Consider the following 12,195-nt stretch of genomic DNA (forward strand, 5'->3'; position numbering starts at 1 on the left):
GATCAAAAGTTTGGCTGCTCCTCTCGGTGAGTAAAGTTAGAACATTTCTGAGTTCACACACGTGCACTTCAAAGCACCATCACAGCAAATATTCCAGGTGAGAGTCTGGAAATGATCACAGAGGCTGGAATGGATCACAGCAACCACTCCAGGTGAGTCTGGGATTGATCACAGAGGCTGGAATTTATGACAATAACCACTCCAGGTGAACCTGGAATTGATCACAGCAACCACTCCAGGTGAGTCTGGAACTGATCACAGCAAATATTCCAGGTGAGTCTGGGATTGATCCCACAGGCTGGAATTGATCACAGAGGCTGGAATTGATCACAGCAACCACTCCAGGTAAATCTGGAACTGTCACCTCTGCTGACCATCCCTACAGACTGAAAATCAGCATTTAAACCCCAAAAGCCCTGACAACACCACAGTGTGTCAGGAAACATCAGCCACCGCTGAATTCTGGCCACATTTGCCCTGAAGAACACAAAACACACAGAGAGCTCACAGTGACCCAGGAGATGTCTGCAGTCAGGCTAGCACTGGGTTGTTCACTGACCAACACCCAGAACAATTGAACGTTGGCATTTTCAACCCCCAGGGCACAGAAAACCCTGTGTGACAGCCAGCCCGAGGTGTGCAGGCACTCCCAGGCCCTGCTGTGGCCACTGGGGAAACCAAGACAAGGTGAACCTCAGAGGCCACAGCAAGGGAAGTGGCACGGGGAGGGACAGAGTAAAACCAACCTAAGGGCTGTGTAAACACAGAGTATCTGCTTGTAACACAACCCACACCTGCGCAGTCTGACAGAGCTCCTGCAAACGCACGGGCAAGCAGCAGAAACGCCAGCACTGCTCCACCACCAACAGCAGCAGCTCCTTCTCTCACCAGCCAGCCCCCAGCTCACCCAGCCTGCGTGGATTCAGCCCAGGGAAGACATAAGACTCAAAAACCAAACACTTGGGTTTAGAAGCAAGTCTGCTTTTTCTTTTTTCAGACTAGAAAATGTACAATTCCGTTTCATATGCAAGTGTGCACAGAGCTCGTTGCTTGTAGATACTGTCAGAGAAACTGAGAGAGTCTTTGCATTAAATTGTTAATTCTTCAAACATTGATACATTTTGCAATACACCAGTTAAATACCAAGATCTATGTGCATGCACTAGAGATATATGCATGTACACCTTAATGTTTAACAAAGACAGCAGATCCCCCAGCCAGGGAGCGTTGGAGATACCAAAAATAGATTAAAAAGTTAAATTCTTTACCTGCCTTTGTTAAATACAGACTTGGAGATCGCCTCCCCTCCTTTCCCCAGGATTCCCATGCTCCCAGGGAGGCAGGTGGGCAGGAAGGCAGGAGCTGACCAGATTATCCCAGAACCAAAGAGAAGCACCTTAAAAAGTTCAAACTAAGCTTTAAAATGTCTTTAAAATGCCTTTTCCATCCTTACCAGGCACGGGGCTGAGAAAGGGAAGAACACTTTAAGCACAGTTTTGTTTCATTTTGCTGAACTCCCAACGCATCTCCCACAGAAGAGCCTGACATTTCCAACCATGCCATTGCCTCCCAACTGCCTGGGTCCTCCAGAGTGGGAATTGTGACCCCCTTCTGCCTGGGACAGCCATCCCAGCAGGAGCTGCAGCAGGGAAAGGTGATCCCAGTGTTCTCACACTGCCTGGGGACCATGCAAGGGGGCTCTGCTCTCAAGAGTTCTGCCCTGGAACTCGTGTGGGTCACCTGGAGCTTTTCAAGTAGTGTCATCTGCTTTGTCCCCATCCAGTCCCCTCCACTGCATTTTGATACATCTGCACATTTTAGTATCTGCACATTTTATGTAGCACAGAGAGTTTTTCCTCCGAAAAACACTTCATTAGAGTCTGACTTGTACAATTCCAGTGACACTTTCAAACATACTTTTGTGCCTCTTCTTTGGTTAAGAAAAAGAAAAGATACTTTTCCCTTTTTGACAGCCAAAGGTATTTCTGCCAGACCTGAATCAACCAGCACAGCAGAGAAGGAAAGCAGTGGACAGGACCTGCAGCATCACCCAATCCAATGATGACCACAATGAAAAAGGAAAACCCATTTCATCTGCAGCTCTTTGGCAAATTTGTTCTGTTTGCCAACCCTGGAATTCAAAGCTCAATCTGTGTGCCTCAATCCATTCCAGCCCCCTCCCTAACCCAAGAATCATGTGGAAAAACAAGCAATGGGCAGAAGAGAGGGTTTGTTGATCAGGTGTGATTGACGTTACAGCCGTACGGACACGGAGGGACGGGCGACACGGGGACGTGGCCGTGCCACAGATCAGCACTACTGCCAACATACTGATTTACACTGGGCTGAGCAGATTGCAATTAACCTAGGACTGAGGTATAAATATACACAAATATGTACAGTACACATACAGGGAAAGAGTTCTGCCTTTGTGACGTCGGCCACCTCAGAAACGCCGGGGAGTCGATCCCTGCGCCAGTGATTCGCTCGCTGATTTCTGGGACAATGAACCAGCACCTCCCACTGGAGAGGGCCACAATGGGACCAGAAAACTCTGCATTGAAAGCTCCTTCCCCTCTCTCCATCCTCCCCAGGCCCGAGGCTGGCTGTTCCGAGGGGCAGCTTGGAAAGAAGGTTGGTCACAGCTCTGAGCGCGTCCTCGAGGAGCCCGACCCAACCCGGAGCCCCGAGAGCTCCTGTGCTCTGTGCCTGCTCCCAGCTCCTGTCCGTGTGTCTGTCTGTGTCTGTGTGTGTGTGTGTGTGTGTGTGCAGCTATGTAAAAAATACAGTTGCCATCAGTTCAGTATAAATACATCCACCCCACCAATCTGCCACTGGAACAGCTCTGCTGCAGCAATGTCTGTGCAAAGAGGTCATTAAAAATCATCTGATCTTCAGGCGGGACATCATCCACTCCAGTCCTTGGCACAGCCTGGGGACACAGAGACAACAGTCAGGGAATGCTGGCACTTCTCGGGATAACTCCTAAGGTAACTGCACACCAAGAGTTTAAACTCATCCCAAGAACTCTCAATCATTTCTGGAAACGCCTCACTCCCTGCATGGCATTTGCTCAATCTTATTACATCATCTATGGCCAGAGAATTCAGATCCCAGATCTTCAAGACATTAAGTTCTCCCTAATTAGGATTATTCTTAATAAACCACATTTCAGTTTTCCCCCACCTCATCCCACCCTCTTTAAACCCAAATCATATCGAGTCTTATTGCTGTGAGGTGCCACTGTGGGTTTGATGTAGATTTGGTGTTCTGAGCCCAAAAATCTTGTAAGTATCAAGATTATGAAGCCGTGATGCCCTGGCACAGGTGCCCAGAGCAGCTGTGGCTGCCCCTGGATCCCTGGAATTGTCCAAGGCCAGGCTGGACAGGGCTTGGAGCAGCCTGGGACAGTGGAAGGTGTCCCTGCCGTGCCAGGGCTGGCATGATTTTAAGGTCCTTTCCAACCTCAACCATTCTGGGATTATGGACAGGGCAGGAATGTGCCTTAAACACAAACACCACAATACAACCCCCAGAATAATTCCAGCTTCCCCTCCTGAGGACACAAATCCCTCTTACCCCTCTCCAGTGAGAGCACAGCAGGCCTGAATGTGCCACTGGTGATCCTTAATTGAAGTCAGCTTCAGGAACTGGGAGATCTCAGCTACTGTCATGCACTCCTTCACATCCTGCTTGTTAGCAAAGATCAGCAGCCCTGCTTTCTTCAAGTCCTGGGGAGAAAGGAGAGGGGGCCATGAGAGAGCAGAGCAGCCCCAGGAGGCAGAGGAGGGGACACCAGAGCCCCAGCCAACAGTGCTCCAGAGCAAGGAGCTGCAGGCTGGCAGGAGCTGCAGGAAATCCCCTGATCCAGCTCAGCAAACAGCCAATTCTTGCCATGGATGAGAGGTAAAAATCTCAGCACAACGTTCTGCTGTGCTCCATGAGGATCAGAGCCCTGTGCCCCCCTGTACCTGAGTGTCACAGACATGTTTTATGGAAAATCCTTTCCTTAGGATTGTTCCTCCCGAGGAGCTGAGAGGCCTCAGGAACAAAATGCAAACAATGGTTATCTGCTGCTGTGGGATGCAACAGGTGCATCTGGGATTGGGCTCATGGGGTTGTTTCTAATTAATGGCCAATCACAGCCCAGCTGTCCAGACTGTCTCGGTCAGACACAAGCCCTTGTTATCATTTTCCTTTTCTATTCTTAGCCAAGCTTCTGATGAAATCCTTTCTTCTATTCTTTTAGTATAGTTTTAATGTAATATATATCATAAAATAATCAGCCTTCTGAACCATGGAGTCAGATCCTCATCTCTTCCCTCATGCTGGGACCCCTGTGAACACCCCCACACCTGAGCAGCACTGACAGTCTGGCACAGTGACTCCAGGGATGAGCTCATTTCACCCCAAAGTGCCTGGGAGTACATGAAGGCTCGGGTATATTACTGAAAATCTTTCCCTTGAAAGCAAAGAGGTGTTCCCAGAAGCCAGGCCAGCTCAAGCACTGAGCTGCCTATCAGGCACACTCCTGTTTGCAAGCAGTCAAATTAATTCCCTAATAATCAACTGCTCCAGAAAACAGCTGGAACTGAGCTGGACAACTAATTCTGCCTTAACAGCAACTCCATGGAACCGGCCAGGAGAAAGAAAAGGTTTTCAAGGAGCAAAGAAAAGCGATTTAAAATCAATATTTGACTTTCATTGCTGCTCTCCCCCAACGTCACAGGCACGTCTGGAGAGGGAGCCTGGGAACATCCTGCAGGACACAAAGGGCACATTCACTGCTCCCCAATCGGCTCCACTCTGCCCGAATCCCAGACCTTCCCTGCGGCAAAATCAGCTCGTTAGCAACTTCATCTTCCTCCAGAGAGCAGCAAACAGAAGATGCAGGTTTTTGCAACAGCCTGAGGAGCCCAGCTCTGAAATCCCAGTCCTGGACAGCAGCACCAAACCCCCGTGCCACATTTAACACCCCACAGCCTCACCTGCTCTTTTAGAATTTACTTTATTAAAAATAACTTAAATTAAACATCCAAAACTAAAAAAAAACAAAAACAAAACCAACAAAGAACCCAAACAAAACCAAAATAAAACAAAACAAAACCCACAAAAAAATTAGAACTTGAAAGATCCTCTGCAAAGCCCATGTTTTTCCTCAAAGGAAATCCATAGGGGGCTGTGCCCTTCCTGCATGCTCCCAAACCGTGGCTATAGGTTAAATATAGATGGTATATTTTAGGGTATAATCCCATAATTTTTATGCATATTTTTTATTCTGACACTTAAATTTGGAAGCTCGGTGTCAGCTCACACACCCTGATCCAGTTTGCATTCAGGTCACGCCACAGATGCTGCCTGGCTTGTACCTCAGCCCAGCTCAGGTTTGGAGCTGACCCAGGGCTCAGGTTTAAGGAGGGTTGGTACAATTCAGCAATTCCCACTCAGGAATTCCAGATACCCCCAGAGCAGTGGCTGCTGCAGCCACGGGCTGGAGTTCCTTCAGTTTCAGAGCTGGGTGCTCTAACACACACTGTAAAGGCTCTAAAACCTCAGGCAACCATGAGGATATCAAAATAATTATTAAACTGCATTAAATAATTATTTAAATAATTATTAAATTTTATCAGTAATTATGAAATAATTATTAAATAAATAATTATTAAATAATTATTAAATAAATATTATTGCAGGATTTTTTTTTATTATTTAAAGGCTCTAATTCAGATATTAACAGGGACTGAAGTACAAAACCCACAGATGTCCCTGACAGGTCCCAGCTGCTGTTTCACTGGAGCACTGTGACAGGCTACTTCTGTAATTCAGTATTAATTAACAGCTTTGCTGGGAGTGTCACAGAGCACAGTGCAGCAGGGACAAGGCAGTTCAGGGTGTAAATCTGCTTCCCTTGGCGAGTATCAGCCAGATCATTAAAATAAATATTAAATATTAAAATATTAAAATAAATATTAAAACAAATATTAAAGACACGGCGGACTCACCTCGTGTGCTAACATTTTGTACAGCTCTTCTTTAGTCACAGAAATTCTCTCTCTGTCTGTGCTGTCCACCACAACTATCACAAACTGCAAAAAGGGAGATTATTAGGCAGAGAAACTCCTGCAGTTCCCACTCCCAGCCCATTATCCAGCTGGATTATCAGACCCCATCCCTGTTCCCAAACCTCCCTCCAGCCCCAGTAATCCCACAGGCCTGGGGTTATTCACTCTTGTGCTGTGCTTTGGGGACAAGGCAGCTCCGACACAACTTTTCACTTTCTGTTCTCCATTTTTCAGTGAAAAATTCATATTGAAAGCAAGAAAATTCTCTGTAATCCCAGATTTGGTTTTGTTCTTTGCTTGGTGTAGCTGAGGCACCACAGAGATCCCTCAAATCATTTGTTGCAGTTTTTTAAAACAAAATGAATAATTTTTCTTTGTCTAGATCAAGAATAACATGCAAACAGATATTTGCATGGGATTTAAAAAGTCCTGAAACCCCAAACTCCAAGAACACCCTCCCAGCTTCATTTAGGCTGGAAAAGAACTTTAAGGAATCACAGCACCTCATGGGGACGAACTGGAGACAAAGGTAATCATTGTGCTAATTGTATTTAACCGTACAAAACGTCATTTGTATAATATAAACATTTAAATATAAATCGAATATTTAAATATTTGTGTTATTTATATTATTTATAAATATAAATATATAAATATAATATAGATATTTATAAATATAATATAGATATTTAAATTTTATTTGATAACATATAGGAAAGCTTGATTTAAAGCATTGTTTTTATCAAGTTGTGTGGTATATTATTTATAAATATAAATATATAAATATAATATAGATATTTATAAATATAGATATTTAAATTTTATTTGATAACATATAGGAAAGCTTGATTTAAAGCATTGTTTTTATCAAGTTGTGTGGTATATTATTTATAAATATAAATATATAAATATAATATAGATATTTATAAATATAATATAGATATTTAACTTTTTTTTGATAACATAGGAAAGCTTGATTTAAAGCATTGTTTTTATCAAGTTGTGTGGTTGATAAAATTTATATACTTTTTTTTTTTTTTTTTTTTTTTTTTTTTTTTTTTTTTTTTTTAATATACACACATGTGTGTGTACTGCAACTGCACCTCTGAAGAGCTCTGAAAACTCATTGAAGCTGGTGATGACAGGAGCTGGTGAGGCAGAGCTGCCAAGGTTTTGGAGGGAGCTTTGGGGCTGCCAGGCAGGTTTTGGAGCAGCCACTGCAGGGAGAGTGAGCGTGCACACAGCAAGGGGATTGTGCCATTCCCAGACACATCAGGGTGGGATGTGCCATTCCCAGAGAAGTGAGGCACAAGGCCAGCCCCCAGGCCAGCAGAGTGCCGTGCAGGGGCAGGGCTGTCACCTCGGTGTTGGTGTAGTAGGTGTTCCAGGAGGAGCGCAGGGACTCCTGCCCCCCGATGTCCCACATCAGGAAGCGCGTGTTGTTCACCACGATCTCCTCCACGTTGCTGCCGATGGTGGGAGAGGTGTGAACCACCTCGTTCATGGAGCTGCACAGGGAACAGGGACAGGGACAGGACAGTCACCCAGAGGCACCCCTGGAGCTGCAGCCCAGGGCAGAACCTCAGCAACACTCCCTGGGCAGCCAAGGCAAGGGCTGGCGGTGGAAGGTGCACACATAAATAAAAACAGCAATGAAAAGGGCTCAGTGAACTATGGAATAATCAAATTATGGAGCTGAGAGAGCACTTGTGAACAAAATGTGTTATAATTAATTAAACCATGGAGCTGAGAGCATTTTTGCTCCAGAAGCTTTTGGGAGCACTCGGCTCTTCTTTCTCCAGGCCCATTTTGGCTGACATGGGACAGAGCAGTTGTTTTGCTTCAAGAATGTGGTTAGGCCACAAGATTTCCAAGGTTTCAGAAAAACAACAGCTCATCCTCCAGCTCCACCAGAAATACCCACTCCATCCCGCTCTCCTTCCAGGGCAGGCCACTAAAACCAGACTTTCTTCACAATGCTTCTGTCCTCACTTCCTCCTCTTCTCCCCTCAGCACAGCCCATACACAACTTGCTGCAGATAAATGCAGCCATTAAACATTTCAAATGTACTGTTTAGTGATACTGAGTGTGACTTTGTCACTAAGAACACCAGTTTCACATCAAACAACCAAATGTGTGCTCTGGATTCTCCAAAAGTTCAGACTATCTAAACTCTACTGTAACAGGCAAAAAAATTAACAGTAGCTCCAAGGCAAACCATCTGTGTTCAAAAGAACTTAATTATTTTTTCTTCTGATCATCTTGATATAGCTTTTCATTTTGTATGAACCTTTTTGAAGTTCCAGCAGAGCTTTTAGTTACAGTGACAGCAATTTGAGACTTGTAATGGTGCTGGGATATTTCCTGAAGAGGATACAGAGAGCCAAGGAGATAAAGGGATGGTGCAGTGCTCTGAAAAACAATCCCAGTTATCCTGGGCCAGTGCAAGGAGAGCTGAGTGTGAGAATGGGAGACAAGGGAGTGTCTGCAAGAGGAAAAATGGGATCTGCAAAGATGGGGCAGGGTTAAGGAGGAGTAAGGCAGGAGAATAAGGGAGCTGGGAAAGTCCTGTGGAGTCAGAGTGGGTACAAAGAAAAAGGAGACAGACAGAGATCTGTATGAGAGGGAAAAGAAAGCACTGAAACTGCAGAAATAAGGGGAAGAACAGCGAGACATTTGTGGAGGAAGTGGATTAAAAACCACCAAGGACGGCCCTCAGCTGCAGCAGTTTCCACACTTAAGAAACACCCTTCACTCTGTTTGTGCTTTTGAACATCTCTCACTCCCTCTACAAATCACCATCACCCTCACCTTCCACTCTCCCTGCAGCATGGCAGGGCACCAGCAGCCAGAAATGTGTTGGGAAAGGCAGAGCAGGTTGGGATGTGACAAACCCCAGCCATTCCAGAAAGCCAATTTTACATGTGGGCTTGGAGCAGCACGGCCACATCATTTATCAGGAATTATTTCTGACTCAGGAACACTCCCCAGTGCCACACGCTGCACGTGGGAAAGGCCAATCTGTCCCCAGCACAAACAGACCTTGAGCTGCCCGTGCCACAGACTGGTGATTCTGTGCACAGACTGGTGTCCTCTATCAAACTGCAGCTGGGAACTGAGATATGAAACTCATTTGAGCTCCATGTAAACCAGGAGCAAGGTTAATGCAAGGCAAACACAAATCAATGCTGCTGTGGAAGGCAGAAGGTGCAGGACAGCACGGGGGTGTTGTCCTGGGTTTGTGCTGGTCCAGCCTTCCTCCTTCATCCCACAAACAAACTGATCTCAGCGCTGGGGACACAAGTCAGGGCAGGCAGAGGTGCTTTGCCACTCACAGAGTGATCTGTGCCGTGGATCAGTTTTGCAACAGTGGCCAGCACTCACTCCAATCACATTTTACGGGGCTGGCAGAGAGCCAGGGCCCTGACACCAAGTGTGCTGGGAGTGCATGGCAACAGCAGGTGATGTGATCCAAACCCCCTGAACAAACCCTCGTTCACCCAGCAGAGCCCTTCCTGAGCTCCAGGCACCCTGTGGCACCTGGACAGCTCAGAGTGAAGCACCCAGGGCCACGGAGCACACCTGGAAATGCCCCCACAGATGCTACTTACAATTGGTACAGAATGGTCGTTTTCCCTGCATTGTCCAGGCCCACAATGATCACCTTGTGCTCTGCAAGGAAAACAGCACTGGTAAGTCACAGCTGTGGGGCTGGATCACAGTCAGTGCCACGTTTGCCTCTGGTTTCCTGAGCCAACGGTGCCCAGCTCCAGGTGCCGTGGCCAGGTGTGTTTGTGGGCCAGCCCAGGAAGTTTGTGTGGGCAGGGAAGGGACTGGCAGCTCTCCCCCTCCACAGAACCGTTCCTGAGAGATCTCAGAAGGATGTTTGCCATCCCTGACTGCCAGGGCCACGCTGGGATCCTCTCCCAAGCTCCTGCAGGCTTGTGCAGCCTGTGTCACACTGCATCCCTCCAGCCACAACAGCTCCCAACTCCACTGTGAACTTTTCAGCTCCCAACTCCACCTTCCCTTCACCCAGGCAATCTCCTGATGCCTCTGCAAAGAACAGGTAAAACCCAACCAGGCTGGGGTGATCCCTGTGCCCCCCAACATTTCACAGGACACATTCACCCAGCCTGGCCTTGGACAAGTCACCACACCCCACCTGTGACATTGTGGAGCTCAATGCCCCATCAATTCTTGCCTCCCTTCAGCACCTGCTCTCCTGTGCATCACAGAAGTGGCTGGAAACTCTACAACTGGTAGTCAAGCACATCCAAACGGATGATTCCCAGTTTGGGAGAGCACAGCCAGCCCTCAGCTCTCTTACACAACTTTCACTTGCACAACCAAACAGGAGCAGTCAAGTAAAAGCTTGGTGAGAAGGGGGTTTCTCCCCTCCTTCCCCGTGTTCCTCAGGGGCAACAAAAAGCATTAAAAACATGCCCAAGCTTCAGACACCGAGATCAATCCCTGCCAGCAAACTGATTTATCCCACAGGAGAGGGAGGGGACAGGGGTCAGGTAAGTGGGGCTTTCTGGGGTTTGATTTTACCAATATTGTGTGGTTTTGCAGAGTTGTCTTTCATGCCCTCCAACAGAAATTCCAGCTTTAATAACTTTGCACAACTGCACAATATTGTAAAAGTGTCTGCTTACCTGACCCCACATAACTAGGAACTTTTGTTTCAGGTGGGATGCTGCCAGCATAGTGGATGTTAGGAAATCAGTTGGAACAGGAGGTCTGAGGTGGGGCTGGACGCTACAAGACAAAAATATTTTGCTGTATTTGCACTACACGGTAACGGGGACATAACTGGGACATTCAACCAGCAGGTGTGAGAGTACTGAGCTTCACTCTAAATCAGATCCCAAGGACTTCAGGAACGTGGAAAGAGCATCGGGAGGTGTTTTGTAGTTAAAGTTACAACTCTCATGAACACCGTGCTGTAAGGATGTAAGCTGTAAGGATGGGTGTTTAAAATCCCAGAATCCCGGAATGGTTTGGGTTGGAACAGAAATCAAGGATTATCCAGTGCCACCCCCCTGCCATGGGCAGGGACACCTTCCATGTCCCAGGCTGTTCCAAGCCCTGTCCAACCTGGCCTGGGACACTTGCAGGGATCGAGGGGCGGCCACAACCGAAGTTATAAATAACATTTACTCCGTGAACGAGCCATTTATCCAGCACTGCTACTTAAACCCGCACTCTGCTGACAGCAAGGGGAACACACCCGCCGCGCCACGGCCGTGCTCCTCTGAGGAGCACACATTAATAATTGAACAGGCGGCTGTCAGGAAATGAGCACTCCAGTAATTGAAAGAAGGTGGAAAAAAAAAAGGTTAAAGCCCCCGACTTCCAGCAGCCGGTGCGGCCGCCCCGGCGCGGCTGTGGGTCCCTCCCGGATCCCCCCGGGCCTCACCCTGGTGGTTGAAGAGCCTCCATATCCTGGTGAAGAGGATCCCCATCCTCGGCCGGGCGCTCCGGGCCTCGCCGGCCGCGGCTCTGCGGGGCCGCGGGCGCTCAGGGCCCGGCGCAGCGCCCCGAGTGCCGGCTGGGGCCGCGCCGGGGCCGCTGCCGCTCGGACATCGCCGCGGGGTCGGGACGGGGCTCGGGACGGGGCTCGGCAGCGGCAGCGGGGCGGCAGCGGCGGCGGCACCGGGAGCGGAGCAGCGCCCGCGGCCGCCTCACGGACGGGCCGGGCCGGGCCGGGCCGGGCGCGCTGCGCTGACGCGCGGGGGCGGCACCGCGGCCGCCATTACACGGCACCGCCTCAGCGCGCCCGGCGGAGCGGGGCCACAGCGCCGGGCTCCGTCAGACCCGCTGCCCTCGGTGCCAGAGCGCCGGGCTCCGCTCACCCACTGCCCGCTGTGCCACAGCGCCGGGCTCCGTTAGACCCGCTGCCGCGGGGCCGGGAGCGCCGGGCTCCGCACACCCACTGCCCTCGGTGCCTCTGTGGGCCGAGAGCGCCGGGCTCCCTCAGAGCCTCTGCGGGGCAACAGCGCTGGGCTCCGCACACCCACTGCCCTCGGGGCCAGAGCGTCGGGCTCCGCTCACCCACTGCCCGCGGTGCCACAGTGCCGGGCTCCGCACACCCACTGCCCGCGGTGCCACAGTGCCGGGCTCCGCTCA

General features: G+C 49.0%; 1 protein-coding gene across 2 annotated transcripts; it reads right to left on the reverse strand.

Annotated features, from left to right (window-relative positions):
• Positions 1 to 301: 301 nt before the first annotated feature.
• ARL5A (ADP ribosylation factor like GTPase 5A) lies at positions 302 to 11,590 on the reverse strand. 2 transcript variants are annotated; one of them, XM_054277615.1, is made up of 6 exons: positions 11,486 to 11,590; positions 9,675 to 9,735; positions 7,423 to 7,570; positions 6,003 to 6,086; positions 3,580 to 3,731; positions 302 to 2,932 (listed from the first exon to the last, which is right to left on the reverse strand). In XM_054277615.1, exons 1-6 carry the CDS (start codon positions 11,529 to 11,531, stop codon positions 2,884 to 2,886), a joined length of 540 nt encoding a protein of 179 aa, XP_054133590.1. In that variant the 5' UTR covers positions 11,532 to 11,590; the 3' UTR covers positions 302 to 2,883. The 2 variants fall into 2 exon arrangements, with proteins under 2 accessions (XP_054133590.1, XP_054133591.1); XM_054277616.1 differs by lacking the exon at positions 11,486 to 11,590 and adding an exon at positions 10,722 to 10,807.
• Between the last annotated feature and the right edge of the window lie 605 nt (positions 11,591 to 12,195).

The sequence above is a fragment of the Melozone crissalis genome, unplaced genomic scaffold (genome assembly GCF_028551555.1).
Source record: "Melozone crissalis strain CALT ecotype California unplaced genomic scaffold, PUWL_Pcris_2 ptg000023l_1, whole genome shotgun sequence".
Lineage (NCBI taxonomy): Eukaryota > Metazoa > Chordata > Aves > Passeriformes > Passerellidae > Melozone > Melozone crissalis.

Coding starts and splice junctions, on each gene's coding strand:
- ARL5A (XM_054277615.1), bottom strand. CDS start 11,531: ATGGGGATCCTCTTCACCAGGATATGGAGGCTCTTCAACCACCAGG. Junction 9,736..11,485: donor GAGGCTCTTCAACCACCAGG/GTGAGGCCCGGG, acceptor TTTTCCTTGCAG/AGCACAAGGTGATCATTGTG. Junction 3,732..6,002: donor ACAAAATGTTAGCACACGAG/GTGAGTCCGCCG, acceptor CTTTCTCCCCAG/GACTTGAAGAAAGCAGGGCT.